Here is a 15,598-nt window from a genome sequence, read left to right on the forward strand (position 1 = left end):
TCATCTCTATTTCTCTCCTGATGTTTAAGTAGAAACCAAAGACTAGGGATTTCCACCTCAATGGGCATCAAAGCTTCTTTTCCAAAAACCAAGTGATAGGGAGAAAACTTTTTTCACTTTTAAATGCATAAAAAATAAAAAGTTTAATTTAAATTTAAATTTTCGGATAGACTAGCAATTTAAAATTTATATTTTATAGTAGCAAACAAACCTAAAAATCGTTTTCTTCATTGATTACTATCACATCTCCTCTCTGTCCAACTCACCAACTAAAAGATTCTCTCTCTCTCTCTCTCTCTCTCTCTCTCTCTCTCTCTCTCCCAAGCCCTTCTCTCATTGCAGTAGGTCTCTCTTTCAAGCCTCTCTTTGGAATCCAAGCTATCTACCATCTTTCATTGTGTCTACTATGGCACTCATAGAAATAACAAACACCTCAAATTCATCACGAGTGAGGAAGGTAGACTTGCATATTTGCATCTTGAATGAATATGCACCTATCAAAAAAGAACGTCTAAACGCACAAGAGAAGCAAGAAAGAAGACAACAGGGTCATTGTAATGTGGATCTTTAGGTTTTTGGTGAGTATTTATATCCTAATGATCCTTCTTCAAATTTCTCTCCACCTTTCATAGACCTACCCTCATTCATTCATTTTGTTGGAGAGGGTGAGAATGGGCTCCTTGGATATTGCAAACGCTTAAGTGTATGTGATGCATGGAAGGTTCAATTTCTAAACTCACAAATTCATAGCTTGCAAGTCACTTTGAGTAGTGTACAACAAGCTCTCGAAATTGCACAGAATAATATTTTACAGCTATAGAGAGAGGGCAAAGAGAAAGAGGACCACATTCTGAAGCTACAGGATACAATCTCGCATATGAAGAGCACACCCATGGGAGCTAGAGAGCGAAAGAGGACAATGAACAACATTCAGACACTTGGAATTGGTGGCGGTTCTCTCAAGCAAAGAATTCATGCAGCAAGGTTTGTTTTCTATTCATCTTTTTGGTTATAAGTTATTCTTATTAGAGTGTATCTATTGTTTGATTTTTTTCATTAACTGTTAATTCATTATATAATATTGTTGCTATAAGTAATCTTTGTTGGTTCATTACAGGACCTTTCTTAAAAATGCATGTGGTGATAATGGTCCTCAAGATATTGGAGATATGTTACTTAAAGATGCATGTGGTGATAATGGTCCTCAAGATATTGGAGATATGTTACGTAGCTACGTGAGAAAACATGACATTCTTTCCATAGTTCGAGATCCACGCTACAAGAAGGTACGAAATATACTTTGCAAATGAGATAATGAAAGATATAACTAACATTTTAGGCATTGAGGAAGTTCAGAATGCATGCGATGAAGTCGGCATAAGCACAAAAGGATACCAGGCTCTCCATTAATTACTGTAAGATACACTTCGCAAATAAGGCATCACACGAAATATGTTTCCTACCCCAAGAAGATTAAGATTAGCAAAGAGGACATCATGCAATTAAGATGTGCAACATAAGATTGGAGAGTACCACTACGTCAATGATGTGCTTACCATTAGAGCTTGGAAAAAAAAGCGAGGCAACAATGGTAATATTGTGGTTCCTTGCAAACGAGTTCAACAATATATTTGTTGATCTACAACATCTTCAAAAAGTTATGATCTTATTCTATGGATTACCTAATAATTGTAAGTAACTTTTATCTCTTGCAAAGTAGTTGAAAAAGTCTATGAAAAATCAAAGCTTATTTAATTTTGTTTGTCATGCAAGATGACAAAGTTAGCTTTGTGTTGAAAATGGATGAGTGTCAGATTGTGAAAGGAAAGAGGATAGAGCAAATGAGTATCATACTCATGAATGAGACTATGGCATATGCAAAAAGTTTAGAGTTATCATCTTTTCTCAGTGAAGACACATTTGAGGGGAATACTGAGATCAACCAAACTCCTGATAGGGAGAGGATTTGTAAGCTAGACTTTCCCTCATATAGTGTCCAATCTGAGAAAGAGATATGGTGGCTTGGGGCATTTGAAGTACCAAAAGAGACACATGAAGTTCTCGCTTGGATGTTTGATAGGATACCCTAGATTACCACTGTCATCAAAGCACAAATTTAGGGAGAAAAACTTGAGGTAGAGGCAAGGACACTTATACAGTAGATTGGCATTTGGGGGGTGACTTGAAGACAATAAAGTGCTTGCTTAGGTATCCAGAAGGTGCTAACAACCCAAATCCTTGACCGTGGTGCATGAGAATGGTAAGGCAAAACAAACAAAAGTCAGGAAAGAAGAGGATGCTTGAGAATCACGATATTGAGCATGACCCCATGGACGATGTTGCTGGCAACTGGGTTGGAGGTGCCTTGTCTACCAACATGCTAGTTGTGCAAAACAGGCATTTGAGAGACCCAGAATAGAATCCTATAATTCCATTTGAACTGAAGAATGTCCACTTCTATACACTACATGCATTCATGCGTGTAGTGTATAGAATCACGATATTGAGCATGACCCCATGGACGATGTTGCTGGCAACTGGGTTGGAGGTGCCTTGTCTACCAACATGCTAGTTGTGCAAAACAGGCATTTGAGAGACCCAGAATAGAATCCTATAATTCCATTTGAACTGAAGAATGTCCACTTCTATACACTACATGCATTCATGCGTGTGTTTGACCGTTTGCTCAAGTGTCACATAGATTATGCATTTACCATGCAAGGCAAAGAATGACAAGAAGAAGCTCTTCATAAAGTAGAGAAACTACTCAACTCAATTGGGTGCCATGGTGGCAATGTGCATGTTACTGTTAACAAAAAGACCTGTGGCATGAATCATGAGGTTACACAACAAGTGTCCACATGAGTGGAAATAAAGCAAGACGTTTTCAGGAGAAGCTAGAAAATGCCAAGGACTCAACCAAGCCTTGGAACTTGTGGAAGGATTTATGCAAATGTACAACATTTGATTGCACCAATTCAAGCCTTGTAATTCTATGTGAGAAGGTTTGGTCAGACTTCAATAAGATGGTGAAACTTTTGACCAAAAGCAGGACAACCACAAAGGAGCAACAAAAATTTCAAGATGAGCTTTCTAATTTTACGAAGTCCATGGTTGATACATGGGGTGAAACCAACATTACGCACTACATGGTAAACACATTTGCTCCTTCCTACTATTGGATATTAAGAAACGAGTATGAATAACTACTGACTCTCTTAATTTTTGTGCAGCACATTCTTTATGCTCATGGTGCATACTTCATGAATGAGTATGGTTCTCTGGACATGTAAAGCACACAAGGAATGAAGAAATCTCATTCTCAAGCTAGAGGAGTATATTTTAAAACACCCGGCAATGGAGGAGGGAAGACTAGTACAAATTACCTCAAGGACATGTCTAACTGGTTTTACAGATACACTTTTGGGTGAAAATTATCCATGGAAAGGGCACGTATGAGTAATCTAGTAAGGGCAGTATGAAATAATGCCAAACAGAGAAGATCACTAAACTGGAAAGTTGGCATAGGACCAGCGCGTCATGCAGCATGGAGATCTTCACGAAGACGCATAGGAAGAATTTGGAAGTAGAAACAACACTTTGAAATTGAAAGTATTTGGAATAAATTTGTAATTATTTTTGACTTAGGAAGTAAACAGAAAGTTGTGAAGATTTTGGACTTGAAAATAAAAAATAATTGCACCATTCCATTATATTAAAGATTTATAGTGAAAATATTTACAACGAAAAGAGCTAATTGCTCTTGAGTCTCTTCTCTTCTTGCTCCCCCTCTTCGGTAGGCATTTTCCCTCTATAACGCAAAAACCTCTTATGACTATAGCCCTTGGGTGACTTTACATCCTCCATTCCTGCACCTAGGACATAGCTTGAATAATATAGGAAATAACCTGCTCGAGAAGGCCGAAAACCAGGGCCATATCCAAAGATACGGATGGCAGCACACTTCTCTATAAGCATGACTTTATGTATATTATAAGGTATAAATGCATACCCTACATACCTAGATAGGGATTTCAGTGTAAGGAGTGGAATCTCTGCATCCCTGGAGTGCTTGCTATGATATATAATAAATATATTTTTGTGGATAGAAGAGACGTAGTAGTGTGCAAGAGCAGCATCTTGCCCAACTCTTGCATGACCAGCACCACCTCGTCTAAGAAATCCATCAGCGTTGTCAAGCTCAATCTGCATTGACAAAGAACCAGGAGGGAACAAACTAAAGTAAGAAATAATTCAAACAGACTAAAGCAATAAGAATTTAACCAGACAAACTAAAGAAATAATTAATTCAGGCAACAGAAGCAATAATTTACCTTCTAGTTCTCATCCTCCTCCAACTTGGCTGCATCCCAAAGGTTAGTGGAGCCCTCTTCATTTTCTTGGTCAAGTTCAGGAATAGGTTCCTTGCCAAACTCAGAAATGCCCATATCCTGCTAAAGGGCTTGAATTTCTTTCTCTAAAGGAAGAGAAGCTTCATTCTCCTTAGCTTTTTTAAAGCACAAGGACATTGCTTCTGGGGCCTCTAAGAAGTTTTCTGTCACTTCTGTGTCCAATGCAATAAATTCATCCTTATGCTCATTCTCTACTCGAGAACACCAAACGCAGCTTCACAACCATCTACTATTATAGCAAGACAGTAATCCTCCCTAAAATTGTAGAGTTTTTGAATGTGGGAGAGGATGAGGTAATACTTCCCATTAATTAGGAACAGTAGCCCAGGGATGAAAAAATTGGACATCAATCGCTACCCATGGACGGATGACATTCCTTCATCAATGATGGTGGAGGCCTTAAACTCTCAAAATTTGTGCTGAGGAGTTCCTCCTCCTTCTCTCGGATGCAAGGTCCAGGACCTCTTCTTTTCTGAAGATTGAGCACTTGAAATAAAGGACTGTTTTGATTTATCAGTCCTTCCTCTTTGAGCTCCTCTTTTGTGTAATCCTCCTTATCAGCATGAAGAAAGAGATAGGCAACAAACCCAAAATGATATTCTAGTAATGTGCATTTCCTGCCATGCACTGGGCACATGTCAACACAAATCTTGATACGTTGATCATCTGAGTAAGTGTCCCACCTCTTCGACATGCTTGAAATTTGAGATAAGGTGATTGTGAGGCTTGACATATGGACATACGTAATGGACCCATAAGAGACGGTCCCTCCGCCGACCAACCTGCAATACTCTGTCCACTCTCCCTCCAGGATGTCCTTACCATGTCCTTGATAATCTCCTCCACACTGAAAGGAACGTTGAACACAGGCTCTACATGGGAAAGGGATTTCTCCTCCGTGCCCAGCCCTCCTCAGCATATCAAAGAGATGCTCTATGGCGCTGGGCTCGTCGTCATTAATCTCCTCCAGCAATAAATCATCCACATCATCTACAGCATTGTACAAGTGAGAACTCTTAACCTCCATCGTCGCTGCTTTGATCCGGGTGGAAACCGTTCACCATGCGAAAAGGGGAAAGCAGCGGAGTGCGAATGCAACTATTGCACCGTGGACAGTATGGGCAGTGAAAAAATATGACTTGCACTGTGGACGGTATGGAAGGCGAGAATATTTCGAGCGCAGAGAAAAGCAGAAAAAAAAACTCGCACCATCTTTATATAGGTCAAATAATAGGGCTGACGTCAAATGATTGAGGATCGAACACCACGTGTGGTAGGGCTTATGTCATTGTCAATTCACAAATTGCCACGTGTAGGGCTGATGCAATCGACGTCATGATTACGTTTTGCTCTATAAAAAGAAGGAATATTTTCTTTTCCATGATTTTTTTTTCCATGCTTTTTTTCCATTGTGTTTCTCCATGCTTTGCTCGTGCAGCTCGCTGAATCCATCCATCCCAGCCCTTGTTTCAAGCGCTTGTAAGTTTTTCTCTCTATTCCCCTTTTCTTTCGCTGATTTCATTCACGGTGCGATATGGCAATTCTCCATGTTTTCGAATCAACATATCGCTCTGTGGATGGTTGGGTGAATTTTATTGATAAGTTCTCTCTTCCCCTTTTCTTTCGCTGATTTCATTCATGGTGCGATATGGCCATTCTCCATGTTTTCGAATCGACATATCGCTCCATGGACGGGTGTTTCGTTCACTGCACGAAATATCGTTGGTCCACATTTGGATTCACCTTATCGCGCAGTAGATGGTGGTCGGGTGACTTGGCTAATTACTCTGCCTTCTCTTTTCTAGTACTGCAATGGTGTGCACGAAATAGACTGTCAGGAGAGTTTCAGTGCCAGCGCACCAAATCCAGTTCCAGTTCCAGATCTTCTAGAGGAAATTCCAAATGAAAGTGATCCTGTGCTTCCTGATGTCAAACCCAGCACCAGCAGGAATATTTCAAAGGCCAAGGTCACTTTGCAGAGGCAAAGAAAAATGTTTGCAGAGATAAGGAAGGCGCATGCGGTTGTCAATCTCCTCATCCCCAAAGCTCCTTTCTTGAGGATTATCAAATCCATTAGCGAGACAGAATAAAGTGGAAAGGTTACTTTAAATAGCAGAGTACCACCCTCGCATGTCTTCAAGAGTCATGCGAGGACTTCCTTATAGACTTATTAAATGATAGTAACATTTGTGCTGCCCATGCCAGGAGGGTCACACTAATGGACAAGGACATGACATTAGTAAGCAAAGTTAGGTATAGGTATGATGAGTTCATGCGACCTCTACCATTCAGGGATAGGAAGGCAGCAGAAATCCTCTCCATTCCTCCTGCTTTTAAGAGGAATAGGGATGCTGACAAGGTGATTATTGAAGAGGTGACAACACCAGGTCCACAAGGGCTGAAGAGGCTTGTAAAGGGGGCAGATGTGAAGGGAAATGAGACATTATTAGAAGAGAATGTTGTTAGGGATGAATCGGTAGAAAACCTTCTGAAGTTGGAGGGAGAGAATAACGACAGACTTAAGGCGGTGCCTAGTATAGATCATATGCAATGTCTCGTGCAGCGCCGAGCAAGAGGAGTACCTCCATATCTCTCCAACATATGTTTATATGCTCATTGAAAAGAATAGAGAGATCAATGATAGTATTGTGCTTACTTGTTTAAGGTGTGTACTCTTCGCCTTTTTTTGAATGCTTTCTTATTTTGATTTCTTTTTCCCTTTCCTAATGTTTTTAATTCAATCTCTAGGGTACTGTTGAAAGAGCTTTTGCCAGACCAGGCAAAGTGGGTATATATTTGTGATCCTTTAGTATCAACTATCCTGATTGACCCATCGAGGTCTGAAGAGGACCTTGCTCCTTATTTCCAGGGAGTTAGTCTGGGTACCTGCTTTGTTGTGCTGCCATATATAGAGAAGTATGTATTTTCTTTGAATTTCAAGCTCTTGATGGAATTTAAGTTATTAGTTGCCTGTGTTAGGTTTCTTTTTTTACTTTTACTTTCTCAATTTCAGAGGGCACTGGTCTGCTTGTTTAATTAATGTGGTGAAATTCCTCCTTTCCAAGTACACTAATTTTGACAGCTGTGTAAGTTTCTTGTGTCACTGTAATATAATTTCTCTATGTTCATTTCATGAGAGATCCCGCATTATTCTAATTGACTTTTATGTTGTTTTGTAGTATGTTCACTCATACAAGTTCTGGCTGTGGAGTGTGCGAGTAAAGGAAATAAACATTATTCTCAATAATGGAATTATGCATGTTGATGACCTTGACTCGCCACTTCCACCAGTTGCTAGCACTAGTGCATCAAAGAAGAGAAAAAAGATGCCATTTCATTCCCCTATTAAGCATTTCAGCTTTAAACAAGGAGTCCCTGAGAAGGGAAGCAAGGGCAAGGCAAAGAGGAAGCTTCCATTTGCAGGCAAGGGCAAGGGCAAGGACAAGGAAGGCAAGGTGCCAACAACAAAGGAGTGTGTACATGCATACGCGCATTGCACACATACACATTTTTTTTTCATTTGGCTCTCATGTCCCTTCATAGTCACTTTAGAAGTTTGGGGTGGTGGCAATAATGGTTACTTGTTGGGACATGCCAATCAAATGACCATCATATAGAGCTAGCCATCTAGCTCTACCCTATTCCTAAAAGACCCCAATTAGCTCCATTAATGTGTGTGTGTGTGTGTGTGTGTGTGTGTGTGTGAGAGAGAGAGAGAGAGAGAGAGAGAGAGAGAGAATCCATGAATATGAGGGATTTGTAGGTGTTATAGAGGGCTCCACAAATCCTCACACAAGAGATTAAGGGGAGGAAAGGGGGTTTTAGGAGTGAGGAGCCTAGCTAGGTAGCATGCAACGATGTGAAGGATAGGAAAAGCCCTCGTTATGCCATATGCAAAGTTCAAATATTGCCTTACGAGTTACCGATTTCTAATTACTATTAATGGAAGTGTTATGAACATTAACGTAAAATGGCATGACCAGGTGATCACAATCTGCATACCATTTTTAGTTTTTTAAATTGATATTTATGCAAACACTAGAAGCAAGTGTGCTGCCATATATTAAACAAAGGAGGAGTGGACTAGTTGACTGTGTAATGATAGAGTGTAAAAAAAGGGACCAATGGGAGGGGAGGGGATGCACATTTAATCTCCAATGAACCACCTTTCAGCTCCTTTATGTTAAATGGAAAGGAGGAAAGACCCTCGCTATAGTCCTTTTGTTATATGCCATTTCTTTTCACTTTTGTGTATATGATTCTTTACACTTTTTCACTTTTAAAATCTACTTGTGTTTGCTCTGAAATCTTTAAAACAAATCACTCAAATAGATTGACACTCTACCTCTTTGTTGTGCAACAAACATACATGAAAGAAGCAATGTCCCACATAAATAATCAAGCTCTAGTGCCACTTTCTATGTACTAGTTAGAACCAACCTATGAGCAAGTTGTAAGGTGGGCAGAGATTACCCTAGAAGCAAACATGCATACAAATAAGGTCTAGTCAAACAAATGACCCTTTATTTCTACATAATGGTAAAACATACATCAACCAATCAAAAAACAAGCCTCTAGTACAAGTTAAACCTTTTCACCTTTTAATGTTCTATGTGTCAAATGAAAAACTTTTCATTGAGGTCGTAGAGGTAGATTGAGGAACATGCTTTATGTATTAATTTAATGCTCCATTTTTTTCTATTTACGGTATTCTCTTCTAAGCTATAGATATAAAGTTGTCTATTTTAAGATAGACATAGCTTCAAACTACATTTTTCATGAACAAGCAACCAAAAGCGAAGTATGAGGCATTTGTCATGCTCTATACACCATTGCACTACAATTGTGATCCACACTTACATAAGCTTGGTCATCCATACATATATCAACATGGAACATGGATGTGGGAATGGGAATGGGTGTAGACATGGATAATTATGCAAATTCTCTTTGATTGAGCATAAAGTATGCATGTCTTGCATGGATACTAGTAGTCGAATAGCTAGTATGCTTTAGGCCCAATCAAGGAGTGTAAACGCTTGGAAATAAAGCGTCCATGGCTTGCATGGATGCATAGCACCTATGGCTGGCATCATACAACATCCATGGCTTGTGTAGATGCTAGTTGAGTAGCATGTATGCAAGCCATGATGCTTTACATCCAATCAACAAGCATTTATGCTTACCGATTATTGGGCATAAAAAAGCATCCATGACACTTTAAGCATTTACATTCTTCAATTAAGTAAAGCATCCATAACTTGCATAGATGCTAGTTGAATAGCATGTATGGAAGATATAAACGCTTCACACTAAATTGGAGAGATTTTATGCTCGCTGATTAGGCCTATATAGTAAGAGACCTGTGTTTCTATGCCAGAGGGCTGTGAGAAAGAGAGGGAGAAAAAGAGAGGGGAAGGAGCATGTGAATTTAACCTTTCATGAATCCCTAACAAGGGAGGAGAGAGTTTACCTTAACTTGATGTGAGAAATTGGGATGGAGAGAAGGATGGGATGGATTAGAAAGGGGAGGGGGGGGGTGTGTGGAGGAGGAGGGGAGAGGATCATGGCATTGGAGAGGTTTCAGTCAACATAATAGAAATGAACAAAAGGGGGGAAAGATTGGGGTATGTCATGATGCGTGCCATGGAACCCAAATTTGTAAGGCATGGATGTGCATGCATGTAGGCTACACATAGGCATAGCTATGCATAGACATGGCTATGCATAATCCATGGCCATAGCTAGGCCATGCTATGCCATTCCAATGGCATATGCACACAGCCTATGCACAACCATGGATTTTACGCATAGAGATGTCTATGCCTATCTATACCTATACATAGCCTACACACATGCATGACCATGACTTACGCATAGCCATGCCTATGCATAGGCTTATGCATAGCAATGCCTATATGTAGTCTAGATACATAGCCATGTCTATGCATAGGCTATGCATAGCCATGCCTATGTGTAGTCTATACATAGCCATGTCTATGCATAGACATGGCTATGCATAAGCCTACTCATAAACATGGCTATGCATAGCCTACACATGGTCATGTCTATTCACAAGCCACATATGTATTCCCTACCCATTATCCATCTTTGAGGATAAACTTTCACATGCAAGACTATGCATGGGCCACTGGGCCTTTTGTCTGGAGCAAAAAAACAAACTAGGCATAAGCATGCAATGCTTACCTCACAAACACTTGATTCGTAGCTTGTCTCTTGATTCAGAGGCAAGATTTTGCCAATTTCTTGCATACACACACACAAGCACCACACAAACAAGTAGGTGGATGAGAAACAAGACCTAGTAAGTGTTAAGTGTTGAGTGCTAAGAGGCTATGCAAGGCTATGCTTAATAGCTCATGCTAAGAGGCAATGCAAGATGTTAAGCAAGGGCTATGCAAGAGGCTATACATAGTGTTAACCTAAGAGTAGACAAATTGGCATGGAAAGCAATTAAATAAATGGGTACATGTATGCGCTTTAAACATTAAAAATTTATTAAATAGATTAAGCACAAGACGCGCATTAGATTAGTAGAATTTACTTTTTGAAGGAGGAAATAGCTACAAAAGAAGAAAACAAAATAAACAAAAAGAAAGATTAGCTTAATCTACCATATACATAAATCCCCATATCTATGTTAATCCCATTTTAGATTAACAAGTATGCTCTTCCAATTAAAGACATTAATAAGTGTCATGCAAAGGCACTATAAAAGTTGTACATTATGAGATATTGGCCACCCAAGGCCTTAGTTAAGTAAGTTTTGGACACCCGTGTGAATAAGGGCCAATTGTATATAAGGCATTTTCTCATAATGAATAGACACAATCCCCCTTTGTGCTATTGAGAGCTCTTCTTTGTGTCTTGTGAGAGAGAGCATTCTAGCACTTGTGCCTCTTCTATGCTTGTATGTTACATGCTTGTGTTGGAGAGTGAGAGAGAATGATTGAATTATGTGATGGTGCGAGCAACTCTACAGTGACAATGTGGAGGTGGAGCTTGGAGGATTGGAGCTTAACAAGTGAGCTTAGAGGCCTCAAGGGACTCAAGTTCAAAGCATTGGTAAGTGCCCTACGATAGTTGTGTTCTATTGCTCTTCCCTTAGGTGGATGCATTGAGTTCCCTCTTGGAGGTGTGGTAGCCCATAACATTTTTGGCACCGCTACTAGGGAAACACCTTTGTTTCTTCCATCCTCTTGGAGTTTCAACTCCCATTACATAAGATTCATGATTGCCTTTGCAATCTGGTAGTGCATTGTGTAGAAAATGAATGATAAGATTTGTGTGGAAGTGAAAAATCGTGAGAAATTGGTTATGTTTATTGTGTAATTGTGTGGTGGAGTGGTCTTGGAAGAGAGCTTCACTATTTTTTCTAGTTAATTTTGATGTTTGCATCACCGAAATCATCAACGTGAACGAGCAAGTTGGTGTTCTATTTTTCTTTCTTTTTAAAAAATTACAAAAATCAAAAAATAAGGAGCCATTGATTGTGCCTTGGCTTGTATTACATTCCTTAGTAGGCGTGGCACAATCATCTTGGAAACAGTTGGATAAGTATTTTGCACCCAAAATCACCTTAGTCGATGCGGGAAGTTCCCACATGAAACTGCAAGAAAATCGTTCATGATGTGAACCATTTTTTGCAACTTCACGTCGTGAACTTCTCCCAGCATCAACGCCACGATTAACGCTGCAATTCATGGGATTATCTTGCCAAAAATAGGTAGCCTTACCATGACACCTCTGACACCACGAGGTCTGACAAAATAAAGAATCGTGAACATGCAGAAGATTGTTTGCGATATGAACTATTTCAGAGCACTTCACGGCATGAAACATTTTCATTTCACGACGCGAAACCTTTTTAGAACCCTTCATGGTATGAACCATTTTTAGTTCACAAAGTGAACCAATTGCTTTTCACAAAGTGAAACCTTTTCTCTTCAACAACATGAACTTTTTCTGCAATTTCATGCCAACTCACGAACCTGGTATTGTCGGATTAAGGCTAAGGAAGTCTTGAGACTATTGAAAATCATAACAAGGTAACGTGGAATTCTGAGTCCAAAAGCAAAAGTTTTAAACACCTGAAAGTGCAAAAAATCGTTCACAATTTGAACTGTTTTCTAACACTTCACGCCGTGAACTATTCTCTGCAATCTCACGGCCTCAGAAACAAGTAGACAGAATCTAACCAAAATTTTATTGGGGTAGCAAAATAGCTTATCAAATCATATTCACATACACTTGAGGTCTGGAAATCTCATCGGAGACGACCTCACTCCTGTGACAATAGTGCATCAAATCACCCAGGATCTTCCTATCAAAAGAGTGTGGGTTCAGGCCACTCAGTACGCACTCAATTGAGTGTCTTAAGGAATCTGACCACTGTTGAAACTAGTAGTGAAGAATCCATGGAAGAAGGGTTGCGATACGCTGGGTTTGGGAAAGTGAAGAAACCACCCTTCCCTACCAGATCCAGCGGTATCATTGATATAGTACGGGGTTTTTTGGTCTCCAAACCAGTAAATGACGAAGAAGCACAATCTATGGGCATGGGTCCGTCAACCAATGCTTGACTTGGTCCAAGGCAAGAAGTGCCTATCCAAACTTCAAATTCGATGTTGTCAAACACACTGGCACCCCCTGAATGAGAAGGGACATGGAAAGTGCGGCCAGGAGACTGGTCAAGTATTCTTCCCAACCTCAGAGGAAGTAGGGAAGAAAGAGCTTGATACTCGAAGGGCTAGAGCCAAACAAAAGGAGATGGGAAGTGTAAACTTACCCCAATCACGGGGTAAAGAGCCAGAAAATAGTCATGGAAAGAAGTGAGGGAGAAATTCCAAACTTAGAACCCATTAATGAAGAGCCCATAGTGGAGGAAGGGTTTGTAACCCTAGATGAAGAGGATAACCTACCAAGAGCAACGGGTGAAGTGGAAGACCGCCTGTAAACCAAAAAGGACATCGAGCAGATGATTAATCATCCCATGTTTCTACAGGACATGGAACTCTTAATTTTGCAAAGGCGTACAGAGTCTTCAGAATGAAGTGGCCAGACCATCGTATAGATGGGAGATGCCTAGAAGATCAATCTTAATGCAGCCACAATCTTAATGCAACCACAAGGATGGATCTATTGAATATGGCTGCAAAAATGGGCCGAGGAATGGTCAGGGAACTAGGCACTGCTCTAGAATCCCGACCCTCCCAAATGAAGCCACACATCATTTCGAAGCTCGTTCAAAAATTCTCTGGGGATGGGGATCCTATTCAACATGTAGAGATTTTTGAATCCACATGCAAAACCTACAGGCCAATCACTGATGTAACAATGATTCATGCTTTCGCACTGACCCTAGAAGGGAAAGCGCATCAATGGTTCCAAATCCTCAAACCCAAGGATAAGGTTAACTTCACACGACTCAAGAATGTGTTTGTGCCCAGCTTTGCCAGAAGTGGCGATAGATGGAGCCCTATGGCACAGTTGCACAACATCAAACAAAAGGAAATGGAGTCGATGAGAGACTATATGTCTCGACTAAAGCACTTAAATAAAATCCAATAATAGTATCTCCTTAGATCCTTCCATAAATGCTAATGAATTATCTTTTGATCATATGCCAAAGATATAGGGAATATAGAGAGAGAATTAGAATTTGATGTCTTTAGAGTGATGCATCTTGTGGAAGATAAACAGTCATGAAGTTTATGGAAATCAATTGTTAATGATTTTTTCTCAAAAAAATGATACCAAAATAATTCTTTTTTTTTCCAATTATCAGTTATATACTGTCACTTTTATTGAGATAGATATTGACGCATATATCAACATTTTTATCGATTTATATACTGACACAAATACCAACAGGGTTTGATTTTTTTGGGAGATAAGATAGTTTTATGCGAGCTTGTAAGAAAAATGATACATTTTGGTGAGCTTTTATATAGTAAGTATTTATGAAAGAGAAATAAATACATTCACATACATACATGCATATTCTGAAACACACCTACCTACCTACCTACCTACCTTCCTACATATATACATACATATATACACACATTTGTACAATACATACATAAATACATGCATGCATACTTCCAAACATATACATGCATGCATACATACATACCTACATACCTACCTACCTACCTTCCTACATATAAACACACATTTTATGTCAAAGAAACTTAAATATAGGCACAAACATACCTATCTATGTACCTTTCTTCCAATATTTATTTCAACACAAGTAAAAACAAGTATACCCGGCTCATATTTTCTTACAAAAAGATTGAGTTCACATTTCCTTACAAGAAGATATATGGTTAGTACAACTCCTTTACCATAGTGTCGCAAGCTACATACAATAAGACTTTAGAGTACGTGACAGTATACTCCATCCCAAAGCAAGACAAAAATATTGGGTTCAAATTTTCTTACAAAAAGATTGACTTCACATTTCCTTACAAGCTTAAGTAGGCATGAACATGAGAGGCTTGATTAAAGCTTAAGTATAGGCACAAACATCCTTGCTTCGAGGACGTGATAGTATATTGCCCACTTCCTCTGGTGATAGTGTCGGTTGATGCATTACCATATCCTCATTCTTATGTAATCCCAAAACTCGCAAGAAGACAAAATAGATATGCTTACATGCAACGTAAGACTTTCCTCTAGATTCTCTTTGCATGAAATCACATGTACACCAAGGTTGTACCTTGATGTGTATAAAATAGTCCTCTCCACTCTCACATGCCAAATGAAAAATACAGTAGGGGGACGGTTGCATTGCACTCTCATTAAGGACTGTCGCTGTCTTGGCCTCGGCACTACCAATCCTCTTTTCTGCTTCTTTGGAAATCCAATGCTGCCACTTGGTTGATCTCTTTATATTCTGTGTAGCATCATGTGGCCTCTTGTCACTTTCTTTGTTGCCTGCTGCTTGTGTGGATGTTTCTCCTACCCCTGACACAAAAGGTTCTTCATGAGTAACATCTAACTTGAACCCTGCCTTTTTCTCTACCTCTTGGCTGGTTATGTTGGTCCCAACATCCACTTTCCACATATCTAGGTATGATGGCTTGTATATTATGTTTGGATCTACATGCCATGTGTGTGAAACATCTGAAGGACAAAACCACATCATTTGAGCCTTT

At 39.6% G+C, this 15,598-nt stretch overlaps 1 protein-coding gene across 1 annotated transcript; it reads left to right on the plus strand.

Moving 5' to 3' along the window:
* Positions 1-885: 885 nt before the first annotated feature.
* Positions 886-3,509, plus strand: LOC147632847 (uncharacterized). Its single transcript, XM_086806950.1, has 3 exons — positions 886-984; positions 1,118-1,286; positions 3,234-3,509. Exons 1-3 carry the CDS (start codon positions 893-895, stop codon positions 3,291-3,293), a joined length of 321 nt encoding a protein of 106 aa, XP_086663076.1. The 5' UTR covers positions 886-892; the 3' UTR covers positions 3,294-3,509.
* Positions 3,510-15,598: the final 12,089 nt, after the last annotated feature.

The sequence above is a fragment of the Cibotium barometz genome, chromosome 13 (assembly GCF_041138505.1).
Source record: "Cibotium barometz isolate CiBa-2024 chromosome 13, ASM4113850v1, whole genome shotgun sequence".
NCBI lineage: Eukaryota > Viridiplantae > Streptophyta > Polypodiopsida > Cyatheales > Cibotiaceae > Cibotium > Cibotium barometz.

Coding starts and splice junctions, on each gene's coding strand:
- LOC147632847 (XM_086806950.1), top strand. CDS start 893: ATGGGAGCTAGAGAGCGAAAGAGGACAATGAACAACATTCAGACACTT. Junction 985..1,117: donor CAAAGAATTCATGCAGCAAG/GTTTGTTTTCTA, acceptor GGTTCATTACAG/GACCTTTCTTAAAAATGCAT. Junction 1,287..3,233: donor GAGATCCACGCTACAAGAAG/GTACGAAATATA, acceptor ATTTTTGTGCAG/CACATTCTTTATGCTCATGG.